Source organism: Cheilinus undulatus, linkage group 7, assembly GCF_018320785.1.
Source record: "Cheilinus undulatus linkage group 7, ASM1832078v1, whole genome shotgun sequence".
Lineage (NCBI taxonomy): Eukaryota > Metazoa > Chordata > Actinopteri > Labriformes > Labridae > Cheilinus > Cheilinus undulatus.
In genome coordinates, this window is record NC_054871.1 from 43816552 (window position 1) to 43832859 (window position 16308).

Genomic DNA, 16308 nt, shown 5'->3' on the forward strand with positions numbered 1-16308 from the left:
TTCATATATTTCAATTAATGATATGGTGAGATCTATATTTGGGTAGCATTTTATTTTAGAGGGCCTTAATAACCTAATTGTTTTTGTTTTTTTTTTGTTTTTGTTTTTGTTTGTTTGTTTTGTTTTGTAGTAAGTGGTAATTCTTAAGTAATTTGACCAGAAAAAGGTGGTAATTACCTGGTAATAAATTGGCATTTTACCAAGTAAAACCTCTGTAATAACAAGGAAGTATGTGCCCAGTAGTAATGTATTAACAATCAAGTCATTCCTGTGAATATTGTGGAAATTCTCTGGTAATTAGGTGGTATTTTACCCTAACCCTAACCCAATCCTTACTCTCTAACCTTAACCCTTACCCTAACTGTAACCCTCATAACATTGTGGCATTTCTAGCAATTACGTTGTGTTTTACCCTAAACATAGCCCTTTTTACTCTTTACCCTCTGGCCCTGACCCCTAACCTAGCTGTAACCCTTATAACATTGTGGCAGTTCGCTGGTAATTAGGTGGTACTTTACCCTAAACCTAACCCTAATCTTTACCCTCTATCCCTAACCCTTATACTAACTGTAGCCCCCAAATATTGTGGCAGTTCTCTTGTATTTTGGTGGTATGTTACCCTAAAGCTCCCCCTCTAACCCTAACCCTTAATCTTACTGCAACCCTCATAATATTGATGCCATTCTCTGGTAATTATGTTGTAATTTACCAAGTTATTCCCCAGAAATAAGATAATTTTCTAGAAGTTACTTAATAATTCCTAAGACAAATCTTTATTTTAGCCAACTAAATTAAAGTAACCTGACACACCAGATGGATGCGTTTCACACATCTGGTAAACCTCTCACAGACAGTGTTTGGGAAAGGAGAGCCTTTGAAAAAAACTCTGGCTGTCACATCTTTATGGGCCAATCAGAGTAACAAAACACATGACGTAGCCGCTACCAAGGAGTAAACTCCATAGAGAACAGCATAATGCAAACCATGACAACTGTAGACATGTCAGTACACGACTTTTGTCATTTTTCAAAAGAAAACAACTCAATGCTGTTCTTTGTTCTTCTTTTCATAATGAAGAAATGCTGTAAAGTTCTGATAAAACTGGTGCTTCAGCAGCATCCACGCTTATGTCTTCCGCCATAATTGCACTGGCCTCTTGTCGCTGCTTGCTTACGTCACGACTATGCTGCACCCAAAAGTACTGCCTCTTACTCCTAATTTGTCCTGCCACTTTCTAACTGGGCCCAAACAGTTCAGTTGGGAGCGTTGCAAGATGGATTCTCCAGTGGGAAACATGGATAAGGGGGTGTCCTTCTGCTTTGCAAGGTTAAAATTAAAGGGGGTCCTTCCCAATAATTTAAGAGCAATTTTAATGGTTAGCGGTTAGGATTGAGGTTTTGGGTTTGGGTAAGGTTTTGGGTAAAATACCACTTAATTTTCAGAGAATACACAATATTACAAGGAATAACTTGATATTAACTAATTATTACTAGGTTAATACTTCTTAATATTACCAATTTTTTCAAATTATTACTTGTAAAATGCCATTGTATTACAAGGAAACTTCCACCTTATTCTTGATAGACAATCATCTCTTATTACTATAAAATTGCTAAATAATTAGGGGCTACTAAAATAAAGTGTTACCATATCAGCACAAAGATCCTGTAACTTCCTGCACAACTGCACAGTTTTTCCACCACTCATATCACATGTACATTGTGTTAAGTTGCTTCACATATTTTATTGTTGGGACACTTTTCTACTAATTTAAGTTCCATGAGGACAGGGATGCTGCCATTACCCAGCTTCCTTTTGTATTGTACGTCTAACCCCGGACTTCCACTGGGTCAGTCTCCAGTCTGTAATAGCTTCACTGCAGTTTGACTGCGTGCACCACTGTCCATCAAACCCACTGACTGTGTTTAGGTGCAAAGCACGGAGCAGCACCATCACAGTGCTTGACAGAGACCGAGGGGTTCAAGTGGTACGTACAGAATCACAACAAGGGAGAAGATACTGAAGTCCTATAAAAACATAGCAAAAACACATAAAGCTATTGTTCCGAACTGCATGAGGTGGAAAAGGGTGGACTTGCTTGGATTTATCCATTTTGCTTTGTCACCTCTCTGACTGAGTTCCAGAGATCCTGTGTGGAGATGGGACGAGGTTCCAGAAGAACACCCATCACTGCAGGCCTCCATCGATCTGGGCTTTATGACTGAGTGGCTAAACGGAAGCCTCTCAGTGCATGATTTACGAAAGCCAGCTTGGAGCTCAGTTTGGCCGGGTGACCTCTCTTAGGAACCTTCGGTGGAGAAGAAATGTTTTGTAGCCTTCCCCATATCTGTGCCTGTCAACCATCCTGTCTCTGAGCTCTGGGGACAGTTCCTTTGACGTCATGGCTTGGATGTCCTCTGATGTGTTTTGTAAGCTGTGAGGCCTTCCATAGAGAAGTGTGTGCCTTTCCAAACCGTGTCCAATCAATTTCATTTACCACAGGTGGCCTCCAATAAAGGTGCAGAGGCATCTCAGCAAAGATCCAGAGAAATTTGATGCACCTGCGCTTTTTAAAATTTTAAATTTTAAAAGTTGTTGCAAAGGTTTTGAATACTCATGTCAGTGTGATATTACAGATTTTTATTTTTAGTAACTTAGCAAAAATTTCTAAACTTCTTTTTTTCACTTTGTCATGATAAAATTTTTTAAAAAATGAGGAGGGTCTGAACACTCTGAATGCACTGTATAGCTTTCCAGAAGATGGTATGCCTGTAGACGTTACTTAGAGAGACGGCAGTCACTTGATGCTACCCAGAGGACTTATTAAAAGGGCATTTGGTTTGTGCCTTTTCAACGTATTATTACATTTTTGAGAAGGTGCATGTCAGGCTAAATACAAAGGCGATATTAGGCTGAAAGTGTTGGATAAATCACCAATTTATATCTAGGTTAGTAGTAGGGTTGGGTATCATTTGGGTTTGTTCTGATACCGGTGCTAAATCAATATTTTATATATGGCGCTAATCGATGCCTGAATCAATACTTTTGAGAGAAAAAAGCAAATTGAAAGTTGGTGGGAGAATAAAAGCTGTCTGGGTATCATAAATGTTTTGCATGATTATCTTTCAAAAATGCCAGTAGAACATGGGATAAGAAAAGTGGGGAGCATGCCTTTCATTTGGGGTAATGGGGAGTCCCATTGTGGTGATGGGGTATTGAAATGAAGTATTGATATCTGTATTTATGTTGGTACCAGTTTTTGACACTCATCCCTAGTGACAGGGGTTCCATTGGGGTGGCAGGGTATCAAAATGAAGTGTTGATATCTGTTCTGTAACTCAGTCTGGTAGATATCAGTTGTGTTGGTACCGGTACGATGTCGGTAACAGATTTTGAAATTCATCCCCAGTAAGTGGTAGCTTAAATTTGACTGAAGTGTGAAAGGTGCAGGAATAGGACACTTTGTTTTTAAATTGTACATATTAGAGTTATTGAATAAATTCCATTGACACTTTCAATCTTCTTCAGTGTTTGACTTTTAACCTGATTTGACTGATTTTAAAGCTGTTACACCTTTGAGTTTGGAAATTAGAGGTCTATTTCGCTGTTTCCTTCACATTTACACTTATTTCTCTCTTTTTCTTTGGGCAAAAATGCAGAGTAACTCATATAATGGATTACTTCTAGTTGTTTTCCTCAGGATCTTAAAAAAAAAAAAACTCGTTATCATAGCAAATCCAGCATTGTCACCCTGAGATAAGAGGATAAATCAGTCCAGATCTTGAGAAAACACAAATTCATTTAGTTATAGGAAAACAGAGAGAGATAAAATGTCTAGATGTACTTCTGCTGTTGGCTTTGGTGGATAACAGATATAAATGAATTAAATGAATGAACCTTGTTGTAGTTTTGCTGTTCGTCTTGTTGGAGAGGAGAGGAGAGAGTTGAATTCATTTTCAGCTTTGCTACAGGCTTGTATATCTGTTCAAATGAACAAATGCTACCCGTTCCTACATGATCAGACATGACAATATTAGCTCCATTCTCCTTCCTCTTATTGCTTCAGTCTGTTTCTCACAGAAGCTCCATTTCCGTGGGGATTTCACTCACTGGATATGATTATGATTATGTCTGCCTCCTCTGTCTGTCAGAGTTGCCTTTAAAATTTAAATCACAATCTGCTGTGTAAGCAGTCCTCAAAAAAAAAAAAAAAAAAAAAAAAAAGGAAAAAAAAAAAATCATGGTATTGCCAGAAGCCACATGAGCTGGCAATGAAAACTGCCATGCTCAAGAGAGGCAGTATTTATATGCTGTTTTGATTGTCTGTTCTGCAAGAAAAAAGCAGTAAAAACGAGGGCCTGAACATTCGCTTAAACCATAATGATAGTAATGTCACATGAAATCATCTCCACCCAAATGCTGGCTTATTTTATTGCTGCCAAGTCTGTCGCGTCTGCTCGCCAATCCACATTTAATGCAGCTACAGAACAACTCATTTGGCAGCCTGGGACTCAGATTCTGAATCCTGCAGCCACTGCGGGTGGCTGACCAGAAAGTTAGCTTCTCATACTGGTGTGCAGTAAATTAGCTCCGACTTTGCCCCGTAGGAGAGGAAACCATGCCAGGAGAGATAACAACCCACACATCTTTGCAGCAACGAGGGCTGAGAGGGATGCTTACTCTTATTTTCTTTAGGTTTATCTTGTTGTTTTTGGATCATTGTGCGCTCAGATTATTGATTTGACGCTTCAAAATATTAACATGGCCGATTGTTAGTATAGATGTAAGCCAGTTAGCCAGTAGTTGATCTTTTAAACATGATCTAATTCTATAAACAAGGACAAACATGCAAGAATGTGTTAAGAGCTAGCTTAAGGGTTAATAGTCACTTGATCTGCTGGTGGGATGCAACATAGAAAAGGAACAAAAAAGGTAAAGGAAACAGCAAATCCAAGCAGAGAATCTATGTTTAAATATCACTATCAAAGAATGGTGGAAGACATGTAGACACCAAGCTGAGAAGGACAAAACACATCCAGCCCAAAAAGAGAGTTTACGAGTAAAGAGCAAAAAGAAAATGTCCATCACTTTCAAAAAAAGGACAAGAAATTTAAGAAAATCAAAGAAGATAAAAATTGGAGGAGAAAGGGTAAGTTTGGAATTCCCTTTGTCATGCAAATCAGTTTGGCATCGAGGGAAAAAATACCTTCGTCGTCCGTGCGGTCACTATCACTTAAATCATCAGTGTGTTTCTTTGTAAGGGGACCTATAGAACCAAGAAGGAGAAGATGGAGGAAAACATGGTGATCAAGAACATACAAAGCTTTCAAAAGATGCTCTCAAAAGATAAGAATGTATGTCAATAATTAATGTTTCTATAGCCCCTTTGTTGGAAAAATCTTCACACTGACAAGACTGGGTAGCACAATGTCCACTTCACATGTTTACAGTAGGACTTTACTGTATATGCATTTAAGAAAGTTAAAGCAGCAAGAAAAGAGGGGCTTGTGAAAAAAAAGAGGTGAAAAAATATTAGTTCTCTGTTGAAAATGAAGATTTAACTGAGGCTATGAACCTCTCAGGATCAAAAGACATTTCTGAAACAGTGCATACACAAACATCAATTAAACATATCAGAGGCATTTTGTTAACATTTGAAAATGATCACAGAGGCAGAGAAAAAGGCAGAGGCTGGAAAAGAAACAGCATTTATAAGAACAAAGCACATAACAGAAGCATGTGACATACTCCCCCTGTTGTATTTTTAGTTTGCCTTCAGTGTGTGTGCCCAAACATGTGCTGAAAACACACAAAAACAGCTCAATCTGGAGACCACACAATGGTTTCTATTGTGATTCCTGTTCTGAATAAGAGTTGGATATAAAACCCACGGGGGGAAACCTCGACTAACAAGTGACTGTCCAGTTGAATAATAATCTAGACAGTGCAGCAGACGATAAAACCACTGGATAAGAGGCCTACTGACGGAGGAAGAAGAAATAATAGAAAACTGATCTATCAGTAAAACAGAGTATTAGCCAGTTAGCTTAGATTTAAATAGAGACTGGAAATGTGCTAAACTAGCACAAATAAGTGATGCACAGGTCTTACTATCTCCTAACACTGAGAGGAGAAAATAAACATGTTAAACACAAAGGACTTGATAATGTGATCAAGGGGCCTGGTAGTCTGTCGGCATTCATTAAAAGTCAGTTTAAATCATGCTGATGCATTTCCTTTTTTCTCTTTTTAACCTTCTAAGACTCACATATATAAGGAGATTACATTTAGGCTGATGTTCAAGTAACTTTCTGTTTGTATAATTCAGAGAATTTGGTTGTAAATGTTCAAGTACTTTCTTGGAAATTTAGGGATATGTTGGTATATTTTGGACTTATTTATTGGAAATTTGCTTTAAATTTTATTTCATTTTAATTCATTTATTTTACATTCTTTTTGCATCTCATTCAATTTGGGAAAGTTGCTTTGATGTTTGGAGAACTTTTTAATGGACATTTTTCCTGCATTTTCATGGAAATTTAGGATATTTATTCATAATCTTCTGGGAATTTGATTGAGTATTTTTAGTTTTTTTATTGAAATTTAGGGCGAATGTTTGTATAACTTGAAGCAGGTGATTGGAAACAGGGAAATTTGCTTCAGATTTTAATCTTTTTTTATCTTATTTTATTTTTATTTTTTGCAATTTCATGGGAATTTTAAAAATTGCACATCTGGAGAGTGTTTTGGAGCATATCATATGAACGTTAGGGAAATTTGCTTTTAATTTTGAAGAATTTTCAAGGATTAAAAGAGCTCTATTACCATTCTGCAGTCTACATGACTAGAGTGAAATTAGGTACTCAGTCCTGCTTTAGAAATAGAACAGAATAAAAAAATGGGTTAAAATAACTGCATAAAACCAACGTACAACCACTGTATATAAAATACTCAACGTATACAAGTACAAACATAGAAATTTTCATGGAAATTTCATGTTTTTTATGCAGTTTTGGGGAATGCATTTCTACATCTGTGAATACTTGCTAATAAATGCTTGGGGGATTTGCTTTGAAATTTGTGGTATTTTCCTAAAAAATACAGGAATTCACATAGATTTTTTTTACTGGCTACTTCAAAGATATTTTCAGAAAATGTGTAGGCAATTTCTTTGACATTTTGCAGAATTTTTGTGTGTTTTGGAAGGGAAGCTTTCCAAGAAATTCCTGTTTCAAAGGCAAGGCTGAATTTTTCTTATCAGGTCCTTCTTATTTCAAATAAGTGGGAAAAAGTAAAAGTGCATTTCAGCCAAAAGCTCAGGTCTCAGGTTCAGATCTGCTCCTTTTAGCCTTATAAGCCAGGACAGTAAAGACTGTAGGAAAACAGCAGAGAGAACAAGGGAGAAATAACACATGGAAAAGGAGCCACAGGCTTGACTTGAACCTGTTCCACCCACTTTGAAGACTATATATATTAGTATTTGAGATGCAGCCTAACAGCTAGCCCAACTGCACACCATGCTGGTTCATTTACATGTGCTGTTGAGATATGTGGCCAAGGACAAATGGAGGTGAAAGGAACACCATAACATTTTCCCAGTCAGTTGGCTTTTGGCTTCTCTTTATTTGTCTCAATAGTCCCATGGGATGCAAGTCTTTGCGCACTTTCATGGTTACAAATAGTATCGTTCTAATTAGGGCTCACACCTGCCAACGAGTTGGATGGTCAATAAGCTCTCATCTGACCAAGATCCCTCTGGTCTGTTGGTCACGCCTGTGCTTTTGAGACTGAAACAGTGGGAGCGCAGCCGACTGTTTGAGAGACTCGCAGCAGGAGACAGAAAGAAGCAATGCAGTGCTGGGAATTCCAAGTTAAGAGTCACTCAAAGTGTCGCAGGATGTATAATGTTATGATAGTTTCACAGCTGTTACACTGTAAATAAATTGAAAATAAATCTTCAAATCAACTTAAAGGTGTATTTATGTGTCACTGAGAATGTCTCTGCTGCCCCGCATCAAGGCATCAACTCTGTGGCCTGTTTGATTCACCCTTCAGTAAATACAAGTATTAAGTCCCTTTATCATCTCATCAAAATGTACACATCAGCATCAGTGTCTGTTCCAGACAGATGGAAGGAAGAAGAGAGAAAAAAACAAGTCTTCTAAGTGTGTAACAATATGATATTTATCGGTAGGCTTAACTAAATTAGTGTTTAATTACCTATATAAAACTGCTTTGTAATTATTTGGCCCCATCTGGTGCATGGTTCTGGAGAAACGTCAAAATAACAACAACAAAAAATTCATGCATAATTTAAAAGCCCTACAAAAAAGACATCTAAGTATATAAGGAGTGCATGATTTCTGACACAGCTTTACTTTCTTTTGAACAAGGCAGTTCTCACTCTTCCTGCATGTTAGCAGTCTTTATGCAATGCTAAGCTAACTGGCTAATGCATGCATCCATGTAGAGATGAAGGCATTTCAAGATTTTAAGAGGCTCAAGTGCAGTGAAGTGATGTGTAGAATACTTTGCAGGGGAAGTTGTCAGGTGCTTCTTTATTGAAACCAAGAAATCATCATTTCAATACAAATAACCTGACATGCCAGCTTAAAGAAAAGTTTCAAACACAGAAATAAAACACACAAAGACCCCCCTCCCCCCCAGGAGATACACACAGTTGTTACAGAAACAGATCTGAAAACATGCAGAATAACAAGGTATGCCAGCAGGGTGCATGACAGACAGAAAATCTGAATAATATATCAGCAGCGCTGAAGCCTTCAGACAAACACAAGCACACACGCACATACTCTCTACACATATAAGCAATCACAACCTCCAATCACATCCTCCACAACGTGATGCCACAGCATTTGAAATACCCATCTACTGATGAGGAAATGACCACACAAATCCTTTTCAACTACCTCCCACTACTCTCTAATAGCCTGCAATTTTATGCAAATCAAACTCAATTCCATTAACCATTCTAAAAGAGATACAGCAGTCAGTGTTACCATGACAAAGGCAGAAAGGTACATTCTGTGAAAAGCTTTATGTTGGGAAATGGCTCTACAAATAAATTCCAAACTTCTACCGGTGTTGGTTTGAACACGTCTGTGTCTTGAATAGAGAATGGACCATGAGTCACTTTAAAGGTGTAAGGTACTTTTAGTCAGAAGCTCATGCTGATGAGTAATAATTCCTCCATCATTCACTACCGGCTGCTTTATTTCAAGGCCAACCATTCCTCTGCAGGGACTTTAAAGAGGAAGCCGGCTGCCTGCATATCATTCTGTCCTACAGCAGTCTCCTAGCTCTCTTTTGTGAATCTGACAAGCAATTTGATAAGCAAGAGCTGACTTGTGCTTTCTATGTGCTGAATAAGCACCAAGACACAGAAATCGCTTCTTAAAAAATGTGAAAATGTCTTAGAAACACAGAGCGTACGCTGTCTAGGGATGTGTTACCTGCTTTTAGAGTCTATGCACAGAGAGATCACTGTCAAAGCAATGCAGAAATGTTGCTGGAGATTCATGTTAGCCTTTAGCTAAGACTGGGCTGGGTTTCCAAGAGCCCTGTATTCATGAATATATTACATAGTAAATAATGTCTTTCTTTTATTCTATGGCTATAAACATATGACCACACTGTCTCAATCTCTACAAGTGCATGCTGGTCAGTTTAGCATTAAACTGCTGGTGAAATTTGTGAAAAAAGTGTTTCAATTGTTAGTTAGAATACTGGAACCCATCTAATAGTGTTACACTAAATCTGGTCAACCACTCTAGTCAAACCTAATACTATTGTTCTCCATGTAGCCATATTATACTAAAGCTTTATGGTTGGAAATAACTCAGAAAATGTCTGTAACATTGTAATGATTTATTACACAGCTGTGTTAACAATCTTGTCTGACACCCTTTGACAGCAAACCATTATTAAAATGAACAAACTGTTGCTAAGGGAGCAGATATTTGCTGGGGATGTGGCTCTAATTGCTGACCCTTGAGGACTGGTTATAATAATATCTGTACAACAAAAGATGATTGGTCAATTGTCGTCACTCTGTTTATTGTAGTAAGAGGAGAAACAAGTCAGTGACGATGGAGGAAGGAGGTTTAAGATAATAAAGCTGCAGGCAGTACTGAAGATAGCACATTACATTCATGCATTTTCAAGAATTGAAAAGAAAATATTATTACACTTTGACAGTGACTCCTGGCTGATTCAAGAGACCTGATCACCTTATTTTTTTATATGTATGTTTGTTAGCTCAGAGTGTTAACTATTGCTATGGACTATGAACCTTTTGAAATGACCTGGCTTTTCTGCGTTTATTAGTCATCAAATGTGATCTGATCTGCATAAGTCACAAGTGTAGACAAACACATTGTGCTTGACCTAATACTGCACAAAAAATTATGGTACAAGTATTCATAAGCAGTTGAATATTCACAGTGCTGCTGGAAAAAGTAAGTGAACCCTTGGGCTAATGACTCCAAAAGAGCTGACTGGAGTCAGGAGTTAGCACACCTGCAGTCCAATCAATTAAACACGATTTGATCCAGGTGTAGAGCTATTGTGACTTACAAAAACAGTTGAACTTTTTGAGTTTGCTCTTCACAAGAAACATCTGCTGATGTGAACCATGCCTCGCAAAAAAGGGATCTCAGAAGACGTTCAGTTAAGAATTGTTGAGGTGCATAAGACTGGAAGGGATTCTGAAGTCACCTCAAAGACTTTAGGTGTTCACCAAGTCCACAGTTAGACAAACTGCCCGCAAATGGAGACAAAACTGTACTGTGGCTACTCTTTCTAGAAGTAGGCCCCCAGTGAGGTTGACTCTAGGGCACAATGCAGAATGCTCAGAGAGGTAGAAAAAGAACCCTAGAGTGAGAGCTAAAAGCTTAAAGAAATCATTGGAACAAGTCAACATCTCTGTTTATGTATCTGCCATACTCACTGGATTGGCAGGGCACCATGGAGGAAGCCACAGCTTTCCAAAAAACATCACTGCACACCTAAAGTTTGCCAAAGAGCACCTTGATGCTCAACAATGCTACTGGGAAAATGTTTTGTGAACCGATGAAACTAAGGTTGAGTTGTTTGGAGAGAACACCAAACAACACCACAGATGGTGTAAAAAAGGTACTGCACACCAACATGAGAACTTCCGACAGTGAAGTACGGTGGAGGGAGTATCATAATTTGCTGCCTCAGGTCCTGGGCCGTTTGCCATCATGGAGAGAAAAATGAATTCCCAAGTTTCTAACATATCTTACAGGATGTCAGGGTGGCCATCCAACAGCTGATGCTCAGAGGTAGCTGGGTGACGCAGCAGAACAATGATCCAAAACATTGAAGTAAATCTACCACAGCATGGCTTAAAAAAAGGAAATCCTAAACCTAAGAATATGGGTGAGCTGAAGCAGTTTTGTCAGGAGGAATGGTCCAAAATTCCTTCTGAATGTTGTGCAGGTATGATCAGCACCTACTGGAAATGCTTGGTTGAGGTTTTTGCTGCCAAAAAAGGTGAAACCAGTTATTAATTCCAGGGTTCACTTAGTTTTTCCAGCAGCACTGTGAATGTTTCATGGCTGTGCTCAATAAAGACTTAAAATATTATAATTATTTGTGCGGTATTAGGTTAAACATATTGTGTTTGTCTACATAATACCATTAATGCAGAAAACTAGATCATTTTCAAGGGTTCACATAGTTTTTCCTGCCACTGTACATTGGATTCCTAGAACTCAGCCATTAAACTATTTACAGAATATTTCTCAACATCTACATAACAATCTACTCTACTGACATTTGCCTCTAAGATATGCATTTAATCTGAACGTCTGCATTCATAAAACTTATTTTTAACCGCACTTACAGATTGCATGCTGATTTTGAAATGTAAAGTGGAGTTGGGGAGTTTGAAAGATGGTCAGAGGTCATGGCTCTGCTTGTTAAAATCATTGTGAGTAACAGAGTCAGAACAAGCCTCCAGCAGTTGGTAGTGAAAACATTTTTGTGTTTACTTTTACAACTCTGTCAGACATGCTGGTCAGCAATCTTTATAATGACTCAGTGCTATCAACATAGAATTGATACTGAGCTTGGAAAGGATGTAAAGCCATGGTTCAGGACAGAAAAAAAAATGTATTTAAAGTGTTATTGTTGACAATATTATGATTCAAGGTCAGCATTAGTTTTTACATGCTGCACTTCAACAGCACCCTTAAACAAGGTGACCAGGTACTCTAAACATCAGAACTCACAAATCACAAACTACTGGCTTTGTAAAACAGATGGGTGTCGAAACTGATGTTGAAAAAGCAAACAGAAAAGAAGTTCAGAGTTGTTAAAGTATCTTGAAAAGCTGTATGAAAAAAGTGCCAAAGCAGATGTGACTGGTGTGAGCTGCACATGTGCTGCTATAACAGTGGCATGTTGTTTGACTGAGGGTTAGTGGGGATCAGAGCAGACAAGACAGCTGCATGACAGCTCCTATCACACACGCTGACAGACAGACAGACATACAGGCACACTCCTATACTCATGAATAGCACACACATACAGAGAGAGAGACATCACACTGCAGTCAGGTGTCAACTGTAAACTGCCCGGTGACAAGGAGGCCTCGACACTGACCTGAGCCACCTACCTGTCACTGGCAGCATGTATGGGTGATTGTTTTTATGTGTGCGGGCAGCAAGAACACCCACGCTGGTGAGGTCTCAGCTGGCATCTGCTCCGATCACTGATTAGAAACCTAAAACATGTCATCTTTCTCCATATGACTGTATGTCTCCTTCAAGTCTATCGTATCTCAATCTTCAGAGCCTTATATTCCAGCTAGGGCTGTTAAGTTATCAAAATTTGAAATTGTAATTCATCCCAGTATTTCCTTATTTTTAAATTATTTTTTAAGATTTATTTTGGGCTTTTTGGGCCTTTATTTGATAGAGGAGGACAGTGGATATAGTCAAAAACAGGGACGAGATAGTGGGGAGAGACTTGCGGGAAAGGGCCACAGACCAGATTCAAACCCGGGCTGCCCACATAAATGGGGCATGCCTTCAACTACAAGGCCATCTGCGTCCTTCATCCTGTGGTTTGGTTTGCATTCTCATTGCATTTTGTCAAACAAACCAAACCGTCTGGATAACGTCAAGCAGTTGTACATTTCTAGCATTGTTGTTCCAAACAAAGAGCGGGGAAGAAGAAAAGGAGACTTAGAAGAAGACAAGTCCAGAAATTGATCTCTTTCCGATGGTATTTGTGTTTTTATACCTCATGAACAATGAAACAACACTAAATTTATGCTGTCTTGTGATTTCTACTTTGCCTTGGATCATTATGAGCAGACAGCAAGGCAGCAAGCTTTCCAACATGTTGTTCTTAACATGAGACGACTGAATGGCCAAAATATTAGGAACAAGAGGTATATTTCAGTTGAATTTCCCTAGTTTCTATTATTTTTTTCTCTGTACTACATATATAAAGTTTTATTTGGTGTCAATGAAAAGTATTCAACCCTTTGGTTGTTTTGCCTGTTTTTGATTTTATAAATTAATTAAGGTCAATATTATTTCGATTTGCATAACTATTCACCCCCTTTAAAGTGGCTGACCCAATTCAGCAGAGGTCCAGCCAATTGGTGCTAGTAGTCTCACAATAAGTGAAATGGGGATCACCTGAGTGAAGACAAAAGAACACTCGAAGTAACTCAGAGAAAAGGTTATTGGAAAGTACAAGTCAGAAGATGGATACAAAATATCCAAGGCACTGAACATCCCCCAGAGTTCAGTTAGACCCATCATCAAGAAATGGAAGAAATATGGCACATTTGTAAATCTGCCTAGATCTTTGTCACAAACTTAGTCATCATGCAAGGAGACTGGTGAGAGAGGCCACCAAGACACCTATGAATACCCTGAAAGAGTTAGAAGCTTCAGTAGCTACGATGTTTAAAAACTCTGCATACAATAACTGTCGCCTGGGTTCTTCACCAGTCAAAGCTTTATGGGAGAGTGGCAAAGAGAAAGCCACTAGCGAAGAAAACTTTGATTAAATCTGGACTAGAGCTCACCAAAATGCATGTGGGAGACTCCATGGTCAAGTGGAAGTTCTTTGGTCTGTTGAGACTGAAATGGTGCTTTTTGGCCATCAGACAAGACACTATGGCAGACTTCAAACACTGCACATCACCTCAAACACACCACCCCCACTGTGAAGCACGGTGGTGACAGCATCATGCTGTGGGGATGCTTCACGGCTAAAAAAAAAACATGGAATGTTCATAAGGGTGGAGATTAAAATGAATGCATCAAATCCTGGAGGACAGTCTTACTCAGTCTACAAGAGAACTATAGCTATACGCGAGATTTATTTCCCAGGGAGATAATGACCCGAAGCATATGGCAAAAGCATCTAAAGCCCGATCCCTGTGCAACCTTACAGAGCTTGAGCAGTTTTGCCAAGAAGAATTGGGTAAAACGGCAGTGTCCAGATGTGCAGGGCTGAGATCTATCCACACAGACTCAGTGCTGTGATGGCAGCCAAAGGTGACTCTACTAAATTTTGACATGAAGGGCATAAATATTCATGCAGTCACTTATCTTACATTACATATTTTTATCTTATTGGCTTCACTTTGTAGAACTCTGTTTTCACTTTGGCATTAAAGAGATTTTTCTGTAATTTGTTCTCAAAAAACCAAATCATATTGATTGATTGAATGATTTACAGTATAAAAATGAATAAAAGGCTAAAACACAGAAAGGGTGAACACTTTTTATAAACACTGTTTAAGACCACTTGTAACTGAACTTAGAGCTAAAATTACACTTTTATTACCATCTTTATGACAATGTCAACTGAAATCTGAACTATAATGCAGCATTAAAGTTGATTAAAAGGCTGAGCATTTGTATTGGTTGCGTTTGTCCATATTACTGCAGCTAATTAAGTGATCCATTGTTTATTCAAAAGAGAGATTTTTTATTTGTAGTTATGGCTTTGTTTGTCTCACGTAGGATGAAAAAGTCCCACAAAAATCATCCCAAAGTAGTGTTGACTGCAAAGCAGGAGTGAAAGCTACAAAACCACTCCAGTTAGAACAGAATTGAAAACAGCATGCGCAACCGCTTTGCCAAATCTATGATTTCTATCTATCATCCTTTTCAGGAAATATCAATATTTGATTTCTTCAGTTTAAGTCAATAATAAACACTTTTCCACCTTTGCCTTTAGAGTTGCACTTTCCTTTCTGCCTATCTCCCTTGTCTCTCCTTTTCCTTCCTCTCTCCACCATCAGCATTGATTGTTGACTGATGAAGAGGAGTTTCACGCTCTCTGACACTGTGCAACAATCCATGATTCAAAAAGCCAGCTGGGAGGCATGGGTAACACACACCTACAGGATAATGCACATACACATACAGGTATGCACTGAACCCTTAGGCTTTCCTCATCTCCTGGATGAGGTAATTATTGCGCGGAGAGTCCATGCATCGATCGCACATTCAGCACAAGAGCTATCCATACATACATATTGCTCTCTGTATGCATCAGTCAAGGTCCGCACCAGCACAGAAACACAGCGGCTTAATCAATCACCGATACACATTAAAAAGGGGATCTAACAGAGCGCACGGCTCAATGAGCCAAATAGGTAATCTACTACTGACCTTGGATAAAATCCCTACAGGCTGTAAACTATAAATACAGAATCCATTCCCCAAGGTAAAACTTGGAGTCTAATGCACTTCTGCAAACCATCTGATGAGGGGAATTAACAGACTGAGAGCAGTGAGGAGGTATAGAGACTGTGCTTTATGGTAGTGAGATGATGGGGCTTAGGTCAAAATCACAGTTCGATGACGTTCTAAGAAGACATATTAACAGGGATTTCTCCATGCTGTGTGTCATTAAGGCTTAACCTCACTGAATAGTGAAGTTACTTTATGGATGAGCTATGGACTCTCTCTTGCAGATGCTTGTTTCTGTTTGACAGAAAACGTGCACGAGCTGTTTCTCTTTTTATTTCTATCATATTTAAAACTCAGTCTAACATATATTGCAATTTATGCAGCAATTATGGAGCAATTTAGGATGGAAAAATGCTGACTCAGTGTGCAGAGGGCTTTAAAGTACTTGTCATCAGTCGACAAGTAAGGCAGATGCAGAAAGGAGAATTGCTGCTGTCTACCTGGCATGCGTGTATTATTATTATCATGTATGCCAAGCCAAACCATGACAACCCATATCAATAAAGGTGCATGTTTTAAAAGAAAAATGTGATCT

General features: G+C 38.6%; 1 protein-coding gene across 1 annotated transcript in view; it reads right to left on the bottom strand.

Annotated features, from left to right (window-relative positions):
- The window catches only part of nlgn1 (neuroligin 1), a 483613-nt gene that overhangs the window by 302115 nt on the left and 165190 nt on the right, over positions 1 to 16308 (bottom strand). Inside the window, exon 3 of the mRNA XM_041791445.1 lies at positions 5207 to 5266. Coding sequence (XP_041647379.1) covers positions 5207 to 5266 — 60 coding nt within the window. The remainder of the gene's footprint in view (positions 1 to 5206; positions 5267 to 16308) is intronic.